Source organism: Mandrillus leucophaeus, unplaced genomic scaffold, assembly GCF_000951045.1.
Source record: "Mandrillus leucophaeus isolate KB7577 unplaced genomic scaffold, Mleu.le_1.0 Scaffold1188, whole genome shotgun sequence".
In the NCBI taxonomy this organism is placed as follows: Eukaryota; Metazoa; Chordata; class Mammalia; order Primates; family Cercopithecidae; genus Mandrillus; species Mandrillus leucophaeus.
In genome coordinates, this window is record NW_012100187.1 from 260,347 (window position 1) to 277,576 (window position 17,230).

General features: G+C 39.7%; 1 protein-coding gene across 1 annotated transcript; it reads right to left on the reverse strand.

Annotated features, from left to right (window-relative positions):
* Window positions 1-16,465: 16,465 nt before the first annotated feature.
* LOC105528888 (melanoma-associated antigen C1-like) lies at window positions 16,466-17,194 on the reverse strand. Its single transcript, XM_011965850.1, has one exon. It carries the CDS (start codon window positions 17,093-17,095, stop codon window positions 16,466-16,468), a length of 630 nt encoding a protein of 209 aa, XP_011821240.1. The 5' UTR covers window positions 17,096-17,194.
* Window positions 17,195-17,230: the final 36 nt, after the last annotated feature.

Sequence of the window (17,230 nt, forward strand, 5' to 3'; positions counted from 1 at the left end):
CACCATGATCACTTATTTTTTGACATTTTAATAGTAGCCATTCTGTCTGGTGTGAGGTGGTGTCTCACTGTAGTTTTGATTGGCATTTCTCTAGTGATCAGTGACGTTGAGCTTTTTTCATATGCTTCTTGGCAGCATGTATGTCCTCTTTTGGAAAGTGTCTGTGCATGTCCTTTGCCCACCTTTTAGTGGGTTTTTTTTTTTTTTCATTTAAATTTGTTTAAATTGTTTATAGATGCTGGATATAGATCTTCATCAGATGCACAGATTACAAAAATTTTCTCCCATTCTCTGGGTTGTTTGTTTACTCTGTTGATAGTTTCTCTTGCTCTGCAGAAGTTCTTTACTTTAAACACATCCTGTTTGTCAATGCTTGTTTTTGTTGAAACTATGTTTAGCATATATGTCATGAAATTTTCTCCCATGTGTATGTCCTGAATGGTATTGCCTAGGTTTTTTCTAAAGTTTTTATAGTTTTGGGTTTCACATTGAAGTATTTAATCCACCTTGAGTTATTTTTGTATGTGGTGTAAGTAAGGGGTGTAGTTTCAATTTTCTGCTTAGGTCTAGCCAGTTCTTCCATCACCGGTTATTAAATAGGGAGTCCTTTACCAATTGCTTGTTTTTGTCATGTTTGTCAAAGATCAGATGGTTTTAGGTGTGCGGTCTTATTTCTGGATTCTCTATTATTTTTCCACTGGTCTATGTGTCAGTCCTTGTACCAGTACCATGCTGTTTGGTTACTGTAGCCTTGTAATATAGTTTGAAGTCAGGTAGCATGATGCCTCCAGCTTTTTTTTTGTTTGTTTGTTTGTTCAGGATGGCCTTGGCTATTTGGGCTCTTTTTTGGTTACATACGAATTTCAAAATAGATTTTTGTTTCTAGTTGTGTGAAGAATGTCAGTGAAAGTTTAGTGGGAATAGCATTGAATCTATAAATTGCTTTGGTCTGTATGGCCATTTTCACCATACTGATTCTTCCTATCCCTTCGGATGGAATGTTTTTCCATTTTCTTGTGTCATCCCTGATTTATTTGAGCAGAGATTTGTCTTTCTCCTTGTAGAGCTACTTCACTTCCCTTGTTAGTTGTATTCCTAGCTATATTATTCCTTTTGTGGCAATTAGGAATGAAAGTTCATTCATGATTTGGCGCTCAGTTTGCCTGTTGTTGGTGTATAGGACTCCTAGTGATTTCCGTACATTGATTTTATGTCCTGAGACTTTGCTGAAGTTGTTTATCAGCATAAGAAGCTTTTGACATGAGACAATGGGGTTTTCTAGATATATGATCATGTCATCTGCAAACAAAGATTGTTTGACTTCCTCTCTTCCTATTTGAATATGCTTTATTTATTTATTTTGCCTGAGTGCCCTGGCCAGAACTCCCAATACTATGTTGAATAAGAGTGGTGAAGGAGGGCATCCTTGTCTTGTGCTAATTTTCAAGAAGAATACTTCCAGCTTTTGTCCATCCAGTATAATATTGGCTGTGAGTTTGTCATATATGGCTCTTATCATTTTAAAGTATGTTCCCTCAACACCTAATTTATTGAGAGTTTTTAATAAGAAAAAATGTTGAATTTTATCAAAAGCTTTTTTTGCATCAATTGAGAAAATGATGTGGTTTTTATCTTTATTTCTGTTTATATGATAAATCACATTTGTTCATTTGTATATGTTGAGCCAACCTCGCATCCCAGAAATCAAGCCTACTTGATCCTGGTGGATAAGCTTTTTGATGTGCTGCTGGATATGATTTGACAGCATTTTGATGAGAATTTTTGCATCAATGTTTGTTAAAGATATTGGCCTGAAGTTTTCTCTTTTTTTGTTTGTGTCTGCCGGGTTTTGGTATGAGGATGGTGTTGGCCTCATAGAATGAGTTAAGGAGATGTTCCTCCTTTTCAATATTTTTTGGAATGGTTTCAGTTGGAATAATACCAGCTCTTCTTTAATAGCCACATTTTAACTTACTTGCCTCTGAGATAATCCCATCTCCAAATAATGCCACATGTAAATTTCAACACAAGATTTTAGTGGGGATGCAACTGAACCTATAATAGTGGAAAAGGAAGTGGCAGACCTATGTGTACATTATTACCCATGTTTAGTTATAAACACACACACATGCTCATATACATATAAATTATATTTAAAAACCACACCTATCTTTCTCAAAATTCTAAATCAGCTTTTAAATTTAAACACCACATGGTTAATTGTGGAAACTTCTGAATAGGTGGCTGAATTTTGGAAGAACTTTCCAAAGGGGAGAATTGTGATTTCTACTTATTTTTAAAATTTTTGCAACAGAAATATATGCAGTATTCATTTGTAAGTAAAGTATTGAAATAAGCCTAAGAAAAGCATGAGGAGCAGTCCAGTGGGAAGATAAAGTATCAGTAAGCTCATGGAACACCAAGAAAAAAAATCATTGAAATTTACATGACTTAACAAGTTTATTTTTTGGCACAGAAATTCTGATTTTAGTTGGCAGGGTGTTATGGGCTGAATTGTGACTCACCCCAAAAATTCATATATCCAAGTTGTAAAGCCCAGTATCCCAGAATGTGACTGTATTTGAAGATAGAGATTTTGAAGACGTAATTAAGGTAAAATGAGGTATTAAGGTTAGGTTCATATTCAGTATGACAGGTGTCCTCATAAGAAGTGCAGATTAAGATACAGACACACAGACCAAGGAACAATCATGCAAGAATTCAGTGAGAAAGTGGCCATCCGCAAGCCACACAGAGACCAGAGAAGAAATCAAACCAGCTAATATCTGGATCTTGGAGTTATTATTTTGTAAATTTTCTGTGAATCTAAAACTATTCTAAAGCAAATTTTTTTTTTGTAAAAATAGTAAATAGAAGCAGGAGAATTAGGGAAGGAAACTAGAATTCAAAGTAATATTTTGATAGGGTGATTAGTTTCCTTTACTTTTTTCCTTCTCAGTCTTCCAGCCTGGACTTAAAGGCATATAAAACTGAAGAATTGCACAGGATATAGAGACAGAAAGTGATCAATGTCAATTTATGTTTGCATTTTTTTCTAGAAAACCCTTTGTGCTTGAAGAAATAGGATAGGAGATTCCTAAAAGACAAAGAGAACATGAGAAATTCCTTTCTTCTTCAAGGTTGGCCTCCAGGCAAGCCAGCGCCATTCTTGAAGGTGTAATCCTCCAATGAGAGCACCAGCCACAGCTGGTCAGGCATCAAAATTCTGAGAGAGGAACATCCTTCCTTCTGTCAAGAAGATCTTTGTTCCAAAAATATGGGAGAAAACCTCTCTGTTATTTTTCTCTTTATATGCTCTCACTATTTAGCCAGGGAGGCAAACCCATAAAAAGTAGGTGGATGGCATAGTGGAATGTACTAGAAGCGAATTTCTCGTGAGAGTACCAGAAAGAGAGTCAGAGAATGTAGAGGAGTGTGGTAGTCAGTTTGGCTTGCCATAACGAAAATGCCAAATATTGGGGATTACGTTACAACCTATGCATTTTCATCGGGGAGGTGCACAAACAAAAAAAATCAATGTGAGAATGGAAGTGTATCAAATAAAATTGATGTTACTGGATCAATCCAACCTTGTCATGCAGGAATCTTTTATCTTTAATTTATGTTTTATTTTATTATTTTTTTTTTTGAGATGGAGTCTCGCTCTATCACCCAGGCTGGAGTATAGTGGCGCGATCTTGGCTCACTACAACCTCCGCCTCCCGGGTTCAGGAGATTCTTGTGCCTCAGCCTCCTGAGTAGCTGCGATTACAGACGCCCACCACTATACCTGGCTAATTTTTTTTTTTTTTTTTTTTGGTAGTTTGAGTAGAGACGGGGTTTCACAATGTTGAACAGGCTGGTCTTGAAGTCCTGACCTCTGGTGATCCGCCTGCCTCAGCCTCCCAAAGTGTTGGGATTACAGGCATGAGCCACTGCACCCAGCCAGAAATCTTAACATAAAAAGAACACCAGAGCTTGGATAACTGAAATAGGAGTAATCAGAACCAAGGTATCAGATTAACTTCTTTCCCTTAGCAACACACTTTTTTTGTTCATCTCTGTCTTTCCATGTCTGGCAGACCTTTTCTTTTTATGGCTGCATGGTAATCCATTGTATAGGTGTATCACACTTTGTTTATACTGTTGGTGGGAATGCACATTGGTAAAACCACTATGGAGAACAGCCTGGAGACTCTTCCAAAAATGAAAACAAAACTACCATACTATCCAGTAATCCCACTCCTCAGTATTTACCCAAAATGAAGGAAATCACTACACTGAAGTGCTACCTGCACAACCATGTTCACTGCAGCATGATTAACAGTAGCCAAGATTGGAAAGCAACCTAAGTGTCCATCAGCAGATGACCGGATAAAGAAATTGTATCACATATACACAATGGAGTACTATTCATCCATAAAAGCAATGAGACCCTGTCGTTTTCATCAACATGGGAGGCACTGGAGGTCATTATGGTAAGTGAAATAAGCCAGGCACAGAAAGACAAACTTCACCTGTTCTCACTTACTTGTGGAAGCTAAAAATCAAAACAATGGAATTCATGGAGACAGAATGTAAAAGGATGGTTACCTGAGACTGAGAAATGTAGAGGGGTGCTGGGGGAGAAGTGAGGATGGCTAATGTTTATAAAAAACTGTTAGAGAGAATCAATAAGACCTAGTATTAGCTATCACAACAGGGTGACCATAGTCAAAATGATTTAATTGTACTTTCTGAAATAACTAAAAGAGTGTAATTGGATTGTTTGAAACACAAAGGATAAATGTCTATGCTTGTGGATAACCCATTTACCATGATGTGATTATTACACATAGCAAGCCTACGTCGAAATACCTCATGTAACCCATAAGCATATGCAAGTACTATGTAAATGATTATTTACTCAGAGAGAAGTGTTGATATTTACCAGGATAAATATCACCTGACATTTGTCCACCTTGATGTCCACTCTGATGACGTTCCTTTTTTTGGTGACCTGTTCCTTCTCTCCAGCTGCCTTTAATATTTTTTCTTTCATCTTGACATTGGAGAATATGATGATTATGTGACTTGGGGGTTGTCTTATATAGTATCTCACAGAGATTCTCGGGATTTCCTGAATTTGAATGTTGACCATCCAACAGGGGTGGAGTAATTTTTGTGAATGATACCCTCAAATTTGTTTTCCAAGTTGCTTGTTCTTTCTCCCTGTCTTTTAGGGATGCCAATGTGTTGCAGGATTGGTCTTACTACCTAATCTCAAATTTCTTGGAGGTTTGAGGCGTTATTTTTTATTATTTTTTCTATATAGTTTTTTCTGACTGAGTTGATTCAGAGAACTGGTTTTTGAGGCTCAGAGATTTTTCCTCTGCTGGGTCTATTCTGTTGTTAATACTTTTAATTACATTATGGAGATTTCTTCAGTGAGTTTTTTGGCCTTACCTCTTCGCTTGGTTCCTTCTTAAAATGGTGATTCCATCTTTCATGTTTCTGTCATTTTATTGGATTCCTTAGATTCCTTGGATTTGGTTTTGACTTTCTCCTGAATCTCAATGATCTGTGTCCATCCAGATGCTAAACTCTGTCTCTCATTGTAGCCATTTCACCCTGCTTTAGAACCATTGCTGCAGAACTAGCGTGGTAGTGAGGAGGAAAGAAGAGGCTCTGGTTTCTGGAGTTGCTAGAGTTCTTGTGCTCGTTCTTTCTTATCTGTGTGGGCTGATGTTCCTTTGCTATTTGAAGTTACTATGCTTTGAATAGGTTTTATATTATTTTATGCTCGCTGATGCCCTTGAGGGTTTGACGGTAGTGGGTTTTGTCAAGAGGCTTCATTTCTGGAAGTTGTTAGGGGGCAAAAGCTCAGGTCAGTACTCTTGGACTGTGTGCTCCACCTTTGGGGACTGGTACCAGGCCCACATCATTGTTCTCTGTCCCTGTGATGTAAAGCAGCTGCTCTGCTAGAGACACCGAGGTGTTTCTTGTCCACCGACCACAACACTCTGCTGGGAGTTGCTGTCTAAAGTGCTTCACTGGGGCAGCAGCAGCAGCGTCTACGCTCAAATGCGCATACCACCAGCAACAGCGGAATGGCCCAGCTTATTAATAGATGAAAATATATAAATTTCTTAGGTATAAAATCAACCCAGGAAAAATAAACTTTGTTTTTCTGCAGCAACAATGCATATGAAAATAAAGAAAATACAACGTCTAACCTATCATTTCTTTGGACATGAAGGCATCTGTGAATCACCTGATTCTAAAATATAAAGACATGCAAATTGCCAAGCATAGACAGCACACTCTTGAAGAAGAGGAATTCATCTACCAGATAGTAAGAATTACAAAGAAACTATTGTAATGAAGAGTTTGAAATTTGGGTGCAGGGATTAACAGAGAGACCAGTGGAACTGAATGGAAAGTCCTGAAAAACAAAACCAACAAAGTATATGAATGCAAGCTTAATTGATTAAAAAGTGTTGCAGCTTTAGAGCTGGAGACTGTCTTATTGAAATAAGTGTCAGTGGAACAACTAAATATCCATATAAACAATTTCATGTAAGTGGAACCCTTTTTCGTATTATCCAAATATGCCATTACAGGGCTATTTAATACCTACTTTAAAAATGTTTATTATAGAAACTTCAAAAACACAGAAATGCACAGAAAAATAAATAAGTCTTTGTATAGATTATCTCTTAGTGAGTCACCATTATGAGTAAATTAGAGCATCAGTAAGGCTGGAGTTGAAAGAACTGAAATATGCTGGGGTCAAAGGTCACCTCAGTAACAAGAGGAGCGAGATGATACAAGTCAAAGAGCAACAGAGAAAATGTCATGTCCTCTCACCCCCTTGTCTCAGCCATAGAAGGCCTAGCTGCTTTCATAAGCCTTTGCTTTTTGAGAGTAGAACTTAGATCTCAATAGTAGCTGGGGGAAGGCTACCTGGGACCATGATGGATTTATTCCTCCTCTTACTTGACCCATCCACCTGCTGCCCTCTGGAACTCTGGGGATTCAAGAAATACAACCTGAGCAGTTCTATTCTAGAAAGTCATGACGGACGGCTGTTGTGTTGATGACAGACACCCTGACCAGGTCCACAAACACTTTACTAACTTAGTGGCAGTGCCCGGTTGCTCACATGATAGGAGTAGAGGCCTACCTCCCTCTCCACATGGATAAGAGCTCCACATACTTCTTTTCAGCTGCTCTTACTCCTGACAGTACTCTCAGGAGGATTCATGAGTCCTGAGATTCCAAAAAACGTGATTGTGGCTTTGCCAGAGATTACCCTGAGGAATGGGGTGCTCTGCACCCACTATGGTCAGGATCAACTCAGCTGTTCAAGAGCTGACCTCCTTCCTTAGCTTTGTCTCTGTGTCCCAGGGGCAGTTGGCCTCTGCTCATAGCCAGGATTGGTGGATCAAACTTCAGCGCTCAAGGTGGAAACCCACAGACAAGGAAGCTCTTCTCCCAGACTGGGAGGCAGCTGGTGGGTAAATTCTAGTTCTCGTTCCCATGTCCTTGGGAATTATCCTCATGGAGCTTTTCTTCTGAGGTCCCAGGAAGGGAGCATTAGTTACGGATGGTAAAAAGAAGACAGCAGCCTATCCTTTTACCTCCTGGTATTGGAAATAAGTCTCCTGTCCAGAAGAGAGAGGGATTAATATTCTTGGGATTGAATCAGTGGGGAGTGTCAGGGGCCTTTTAAAGGAGTGAACACAACCCTTCTCCAAACATGCCCCAAGTGACTCACCTTCAGTTCCTATTTCTCAGTTAGATTCAGCCTTCAATGAAGATGCTACCACTGCCAGTGGAGGTTTACCACAGGTGCCATGAATGTAGAATTGTTGGATGCCAGGTTGAAGGAGGGGAGGGCATTCCCAGATTTCAGGGAATCAGAATCATTTGAGTGTGTGTAAGAGAGGTTACAAAATACACATGAAGGCTGTCAAAAAATGGAAAAACCAAAGTATGTCTTCATTTGATATTTGTTAACATCAAAGGTGGCACACACAATTTATACTTTTGTGCTTGATTTCTCCCTTTGTCTTATCCCAAATCCAATCCAATGGCAACTTTTTTTCCTTCAACCTCTAAAATTTATTCCAAATCCTTCCAATTTTTCGATCTCCATTGCTACTGCTGTGTGTGATGTTAACATTATCTCTCACCTAGATGAGGTGAAAGGCTTCTTTGTTATTGCTACCTGAAGAAAAAACCCCATCCATGGCATGGATGCAGCCAGAGGTCATTATTCTTAGCAAACTAACACAGTAACAGAAAACTAAATACTACATGTTCTCACTTATTAGTGGGAGCTAGAGAGGAGAACACATGGACACACAGAGGGGAGCAACACACACTGGGGCCTTTCAGAGGGTGGAGAGTGGGAGGAAGGAGAGGATCAGGAAAAATAATGAATGGGTACTGGGATTAGATGGGTGATGAAATAATCTGTACAAGAAACCCCCATGACAAAGTTTACCTAGGTAACAAACGTGCACGTCTAAGATAAAAGCTCAGAAAAATTTTCAAACCACACATCAAATGTAACTATTATGTGAAGTTACATGTATTTTGGCAAATGCATGGAGGCCCATATGTACCACCTGAGTATCATAATGACCAGTTTCATCAACCTAAAATTCTCCCGTGCATCCCATTTGAGGTCAGTCACTGCACTTCTGCAAAGGCCCTGGCAACTACGCTCTGCTTTCAGTTCCTATAGTTTTAGCTTTCACCATGTCATAGGAAGAAGTGCAGAAAACACTGATTTAACAGTGCACCTGTATCAGTTTTCATCACAACTAGCAAGGAATGAGAACTCCTGTTGTTCCATATCCTCCCTTACATTTGATATTTTAGACTGTTGGATTTTAGCCATTGTAATAAGTGGGTATTGCAAACTTCTTTGGTTTTTGTTTGCATCTCCCTAATGACAAATGACATTACATGCCTCTTTCCAATAAGCGTATACTGTTTGATACTGTGTCTGTTCAAATTATTTGTATGTTTTAAAAAACTAATAGGCTTCATTTTTAGAGCATTGCTAATCCAAAAATACAGAGAGAAAACTTCGTCAAAATTACAGTTTCCCATATCTACACTACTGTCCCTGCCCTGCCTCACGCGTACACACACACACACACACACACACAGTGTCTCCTATTATTTACAGTTTGTATTATTATAGCATGTTTGCTACAAGTGATGGATCTGTATTGATACCTATTTATTAACTCAAGTCCACAGTTTACATCAGGACTCACTCAACACTGCGGATGCTATAGGTTTTGATAAGTGTGAAATGGCAAGTATTCATCATTACAGTATCATACAGAAATCTTTCACCATCCTAAATCTCCTGTGTACTCCACCTATTGATCAATCCCCCATTCCTCAACTCCAACCCCTCAGCCCTTGGAAACCACTAATATTTTTAGTGTATTCATCTTGCCTGTTCCAGAATATCGTATGATGGGAATCATATATTATGTCACATTTTTATATTTTCTCCTTTCACTTAGCAATAGGCTTTCACGATTCCTTCAGGTCTGTCTCACTAACAATGATTGAAAGTTCCTGTTCCTCAACACATGTGTGAACATTTGTTGGTTCAGTGTTTTGGGTTTCAGCCATTCTTCTGGGTCTGTAGTGTTGTATCTTAGTTGTTTCAATTTGTGATTCTCTAATCATATATGACATTATATTATTCTGTTTTCACACGGCTATAAGGAAATGCCTGAGACTGAATAATTTATTTTAAAAACGAGGTTGAGTTGACTCCCAGTTCCACACGGCTGGGGGAGGCTTTAGGAAACTTATGATCATGGTGGAAGGTGAAGGGGAAGCAGGTACCTTTTTCACAAGCTGGCAGGAGGAAGAAACAGGAAGGATGAACTTCAAAACACGTATAAAATCATCAGATCTCGTGAGAACTCACTCACTACAAGGGGAAGAGCATGGGGGAAACTGCCCCCATGATCCAATCACCTGCCTTCCTTGACATGTGGGGATTAAAATTTGAGTTGAGATTTCGGTGGGGACACAGAGCAAAACCACAAGAGAAATTGAATAGTTGTTTATGATTACTTTATTTTCTTATATATCCTTTGGTGGGGTAACTGCTTAGAATTTTTTGTCCATTTTAAATTGGGGTTTTGGTTTTCTTATGATTGGGTTTTGGCATTTTGTGCATATTTAAATGTATATCTTTTATCAGATATGTGTGTCACAGAACATTTATGCCAGTCTCTGGCTTGTCTTTTCTCTTAGCAGTCTTTTAGAGTAGAAGTTGTTAATTTTAATGAAGTCCAATTTATATCTCTTTTCTTAGATGTTGGCACTTTTGAGGTTGCATCTGACAAAGTCACCACCAAACTCAAGGTCAACTAGGGTTTGCACCTATAAGTTTGACCAAAATTTTGGTGATGCATCTAAAAACGTCATTACCAAACCCAAACTCACCTAGGGTTTTCAGCCATAGGTTTGAATAAGGTTTAAAATTCTGATAAAATATGTTTGACAACAACTGAATCATTTCCACATAAACAAATGTGTAGGGAAATTAATTGGTGAAACCTTTGGGAGAAAAAGTAACATTTTAAAAGGTATAAAATAATTCATACCCTGTTCGTTTCTACTCAACTTCCACATTGATATGTATTCCTTATAAGGAATTTTATGCATTTGTCCCAGAATTTATGCTCAAATATGTTGATTATATTTGTATTAATTTTAGCCACAAAGAAAAAGCAAATATGTGTTCATCAGGAGGAGGTAGGTCCAGTCTGTTATTGTACAGAAATAAATTGGCATTCTCGGGAGAAGTTGCCAAAGTAAGGCAGATCTCTATGTGCTGTCATGGAAAGATGCTGGGTACATTTTAATAAGTGAGTATCATGGCATGTCAGGGTTGCAATAGCAAAGTACCGCAACCTGGATGACAAAACAACAGAAATTCACTGTCTCACAGTTTTGGAATCTGGTAGCCCAAGAGCAAGGTGTACACAAGATTGATTCCTTATGAGGGCTGTGATTGCGGGATGTTTTCCAGGCTTCTCTCCGTGCCTTGTACCTAGCTGTCTTCCCTCCGTGTCTACTCACATTGTCATCTCTCTACTCATATCTCTATGTACAAATATCCCCTTTTTATAGTGACTTCCATTAAGGCCAGCATTAATAACCTCATTTTAACATGATCGTCTTTGAAATAATCCTATCTCAAAATCAATGCCACAATGTAGAATTTTGCAGAACAGGCAATTGAACCTATAATAGTGGCAAAGGTAAGTGGCAGATCTATATGCATATCATTTATATCATTACACGTGTGTGTATATGTACATATATGTGTATATAATGTTTATGAAAGGCAGAAATCAAAAATCATATTTTAAAATTTACACGGCCACATTGTTACTTGTGGGAACTTCTGAGTAGGAGGCTGAGTTTTAGAGGAACTTTGTAAAGAAAACAATGCAATTTCTATGTATTTTTAGAATTTTTGCAAGAAAAATATGTACACTATTTACTTTTAAGTAAAATATTGAAGTAACCCTAAGAAAAGGAAGAGGAGCACTCCAGTAGTCACATTAAGTAACAGTAAGCTGATGGAACAGAAAAAATTCCCTGAAAGTTAAATGGCTTAACACAAGTTTATTTTTGTGCACATAAATTCTGATTTAAGTTGGCAGGGTGTTGTGGGCTGAATTGCACCCCTCTTTCCAAGTTCATATATCCAAGTCTCAAACCCCAGGACTGCAGGATTTCACTGTATTTGGAGACAGAGCCTTGAAGAGGCAACTAAGGTAAACTGAGATCTTATGGTGAGGATCATATTCAATATGACTGGTGTCCTCATAAGAAGAGCAGATTAAGATACAGACACACAGACCAAGGAACAACCATGGAAGAATTCACTGAGAATTCTTGCCACCAGCAAACCACATAGAGGCCAGGGAGGAAATCAAACTGGCTAACATCTTGATCTTAGATATTTAGCCTCCAGAAGTGTGAGAAAATACAATTCTATTGTTAAAGTCACCCAGTTTGTGGTATTCTGTGATGGTATAATAAGCTAATCCACAGCGGGTCCTGGCTTTCACCTAAGCCAGGAATCCAAGCTGCTTTCACCTTGTAGCTCCACATCACAACAGATGTTAAGTGCTGAACAGAAACGGAAGCATGGGAAAGATGCACTGGCTTCTGTCTAACTACAAATGAACCAGCCAGGAAGGCGAGCTAGACAAGACAGAGACGGGCACTTGCAATCTCTTCCATATGTTATTACGGTGCTCAATGAAAAGCAATTATTATAATTGATGACAGTAAGTCTCTTCATTGCTTGGGATTGTTTCTGGGAATGTCTGCATAGCCTTGAAATCTTCCAGCTTTTTCTTGCACCTACGAGGTGACTGGTGGTTTCAAATACAGGATTACATCCAGTTTTAAAACAATTATGTAAGTCTTCACAGGGAGGGTCAACATTAATCCCTCAGTATCACTTGGCACTGTCCTTTAATAACCTATATAATTTCTTTAGTCTGAGAATTCTCTCATATTTTTGGTGTATGAAAAATAACCTACCCTGTGAGCCTCTGCTACCCTCCATATGATGGAACATTCCTGAAGAGCTATACATGTGCCTGTGGCTCACTGCAAGTCAAGATTTTCCAGTGGAGCAGGTACACACACAAGAGACAGTGGAAGGATGTTTAACTATTGTTTATTTCTCATCAGAGCTGGCATGTCCCCCAAAGTACCCTTGTTACCTCCTAGGCAGTCTTCAAGATTTCATTATGGTTTTGTTTTATTAGAAATTCACCTTCTTGTAGATCATTTACAAAGGGATGTATATAGCCTTTCCTCATCTACAAAGTTTATGAAGGACAGATTGGTATTTGATCATCTACAAAAGCTTATTCATCTCTGTTTGTGTTCAGTGCCCTGTTTCAAATAATGCATTGCATTAAAATCATACTAACTACAAGTATCAAATATTAGGAAGATTTCAAATAGGCTGTATCTGACCTTAGGATTGCATCCCTAAAATCCATGTGTTATGTGGCAAATCAGATTTTACTCTGCAGCGTATGTGGAAATACGTTAGCAGTGTGTTGAAGATACCCAGCCTAGATATGGAAATGCCACTATCCAAAATGAATATTCACATTGAAGGGCCATTATCACAGAGAAGCCAGGGGGAGGGATGAATCAGTCAGGGAACTTCTCCAGGGACACACAGTGCTCTATGTCAGGGGATGGGCAGATGTCTCTGGGCTCTTGCACTGAGGGCTGGGCACAGCCTTCAGGGTGGGAGACATAGTGAGAAGTTGGCAGGCCAGGTTCCAGAGTTGCACAATAGAGCACCCAGGGGAGATCAAATGGAGGGTGCTGTAATGTGGGAAAGGCCTGGGGCTGGACAAAAGTACTGGCACCCAGACAGAGTCAGCTCTCAAGAAACCTAGGGCTCATAACGAAAGAATTTCAGTAAAGAAAGCCTAAAACCATTCCTGAATTGTATTGATTCTCATTGTCACCTTTCTTCTCTAGGCCTATCTAAATATTTTCACAGGTTTCCTTTTTATGTTATCTGAATGTTGTGGGAAGTCAGGGACCCCGAACGGAGGGACCAGCTGGAGCCACGGCAAAGGAACATAAATTGTGAAGATTTCATGGGCGTTTATCACTTCCCTAATAATACTCTTAAAATTTCTTACACCTGTCTTACTTTAATCTATTAATCCTGTTATCTTCATAAGCTGAGGATGTACGTCACCTCAGGGCCACTGTTACGATTGCATTAACTGTACAAATTGATAGTAAAACGTGTGTTTGAACAATATGAAATCAGTGCACCTTGGAAAAGAACAGAATAATAGCAATTTTAGGGAACAAGGGAAGACAACCATAAGGTCTGACTGCCTGTGGGGTCGGGAAAAAAGAGCCATATTTTTCTTCTTGCTGAGAGCCTATAAACGGATGTGCAATTAGGAGAGATATTGCTAAAGTGCAAGTAGGAGAGATATCACTAAATTCTTTTCCTAGCAAGGAATATTGATATTTAATACTCTGGGAAAGAACTGCATTCCTTGGGGGAGGTCTATAAATGGCTGCTCTGGGAGTGTCTGTCCTATGCATTTGGAATAAGGACTGAGATACACCCTGGTCTCCTGCAATACCCTCAGGCTTACTAGGGTGGGGAAAAAAACCCCACCCTGGTTAAATTTGAGGTCAGACTAGTTCTCTGCTCTGGAACCCTGCTTTCTGTTAAGATGTTTATCAAGACAATATGTGCACAGCTGAACATAGACCCTTATCAGGAGTTCCTAATTTTGTCCTTGCCCTGTTTCCTCAGAAGCATTTGACCCTTGTTCACCTTTTTGCCCTTTGAAGCATGTGATCTTTGTGACCCACTCCCTGTTCATATACCCCCTCCCCTTTTGAAATCCCTAATAAAAACTTGCTAGTTTTGTGGCTCAGGTGGGCATCATGGACCTACCGATATGTGATGTCACCCCTGGTGGCCCAGATGTAAAATTCCTCTCTTTGTACTCTTCCTCTTTATTTCTCAGACCGGCCGACACTTAGGGAAAATAGAAAGAACCTACATTGAAATATTGGGGGCGGGTTTGCCTGATATCTGAGAGACATTAGGAAGTGTGAAGAGAAGTGACATAACAGGAAGAAGACTATGCTCAGGCTGAGAGGAGTGGGGACAGTGTGGGTCTTGATGAATTCAGAACTCAAGTCCCAGCCCAGTCACTTTCTAATCATGTGATCATCATGTGATTGTGGGGTATCTGTCATGAGCTATAAACCTCAGCTTTTTTGTCTGTAAAATGGTTTGGAAATCCCTGTTCTGTAGAATAGCTGGAATGTATACACTGTGGGCAAAACACCTGGCAGAGAACTTGGTATACCTTGGAATTTTAATAAAGGGCAGTTGATTACAACCCCAAAGTCTACCACTGTCTTTTGAGAAAAATTCAGCTCTTGTTTTTGTTATGCAAAATGACTCACAGAACATCTAGCTGAATATGTCATAGAATATGAACTGAACCAAAAGTTTGGCTTCATAAGAATAACTCAGGACATTTTCTTTCTAAAAGGATATATTGTATCATTCAAGTAAGGAGAGGCTTTCACAGCTGAATGCAACTCAATGACTATAGATTTTGAGTTAAGGACCAACTCCTTTACACCTTCCCCACTGATCATACATCCAAACCACTAGTTTTATTTAAGCTACACTAAAAATCTACACATTGCTTAGACTTGTCCACATTACATTCAAAAGAACCCAATTAAAACTACTGTCAATGGAATGGGCTTGGGCTCTCCCAGGCCTGGCAAATGAGTGTCAGCCTGGAGGCTTCTGAGCACCACATCAAGGAATTCTCACCACATTTCTCAGGAAACCCTTGCAGATGATGGGGATCAATCACCTAGTCCTTGCCGTGTGTTCAAGCTCCCCAGTGACAGAGCCACAGGACACCTTCCATGACTTCCCCATGTGGAGACTCCTCTCTGCTTCTTCCTCCACCCAGAGCCAACTGCTCAAGTAGTTTTCCATTCCATGCTTTTCCATCACCTTCTGAGAGTCTGGGCCCTGCCACCACCCGGCTTCATAACAATCAGCAACCAAAGAAGCACCTGCAGTTTCCCAAAGCCCAAAACTGCCTTAACTCAGGGCCTTTTTACTCAAAGCCTCCATCTGGAGTCTCACCTCCCCACTTGTTTTGAAACTTACTCTTTAGATTGTAGAGAAAACCTTACCAAATTCCTGATATGGCGTCTGTAGCTACACTCTACCGTTTTAAAGGTAGGGATAAGTCTTGCTTTTAATAGTAACTTAACTACTAACAGTAATTTCTATGAGCAAATGCTGATATAATGGTCATCAAATAAATGAGTCACTGACACTTTTATTAGTTACATTTTACTTTCTGCTACTTTCTTACATAAGTCAAGCAAACCAGGTATGTATCTTTAGTTTCAAGAACAACAAACTAAAGGGCCTGAGGAAATGCAAATATTAATAATCCTTTACTTTGTTCCAGTATTTAAATGCAGAGTTCCTTCACAGTTTCAAGAAAATTCCTACAGCAATACATTAACCTGTGACACATCACAAAATGAGGCAGGTTTTCCCAATGTGGTGTGTTTGTGTGTTTTTGTTTTTACAAAATATCAAACTGTTACTCTTAAACCAGATAAACAGCAATACACGTGTGACAAATATTCGTAAACTAAGATTCTGAAGCTATTTAAACCTGTCATTAATAGGAAAAGCATTTGAAAAATACCCAAAAGGAAAACAGGTAAATCCCTTAACCACCCATATGGAACAGAAGTGCAAACAGCACTGTGTTCTCTCCAGCTTCAGCTGGGCCCTCCACCACGTGGAAACTCGACCGCCCTCTTCAAACTCAGAGGGAATAATCTACCCCAGACTTCACTCAGAAGAGAAGCTGGGGGACACAACACTGGAGCTTGCACTGTCTGTGGCAGTGGAGTCATCTGTGGTGTCAATTATGGCCTGGGCTCTCTCTTCCACATCTTTCAAAGCCTGCTTGTATGAGGGTGGAAAGGAAATAGGGACGGTATTGTTGAGCATGGCCAAAAACTCCACTACTTTCCTCTTACTGATTTCTGAATGAGCTCTTGGACCCCACAGGAATTCGTAACGTGGAGGAGCAGTGTTGGGCACCTCCCGGTACTCTAGGTAATGTTCCTGCACCCAAACTTTAGTGAGGAGCTCCCTGGGCTCCCCAAAGATAAAGTGCTCCCTCCCAGCACGCACCCCTATTCCACTCAGCACATCCCAGATGACCTCCTCAGAGGCACAGGTGCCCTTCATGAAGATGATACTCAGAACAAGAAACAAGAGGTGGTTCTGGGGCACGCCCTGCTCATCACTCACACTCCCCTCACAGCTGAGCTCTAATGTGTTTACAAAGACGTAGGAGTCCTCAGGGTCCACCTCTCTCAGGGAAATGCCAAAAAGAATCTCTATGAACTCACGGGCTTTCCTGAAGATCATAGGAAAGTAGCCCCTGTACCTGTCGATGACATTCGTCACCATCTCTGCCTTTGTGACAGGCTGCTTCGCTCGATATTTGAGGAGAAGAAACCGCACCAACTCGTCCACCTTTTCATCCAGTGTATAAGTGAACAAGGGCTCGCTCTCTATCAAGGACTCACTGTCTGTCAAGGACTC

Bases quoted from the DNA above. Each gene is read 5' to 3' on its own strand.
- LOC105528888 (XM_011965850.1), bottom strand. From the start codon at position 17,095: ATGGTGACGAATGTCATCGACAGGTACAGGGGCTACTTTCCTATGATC.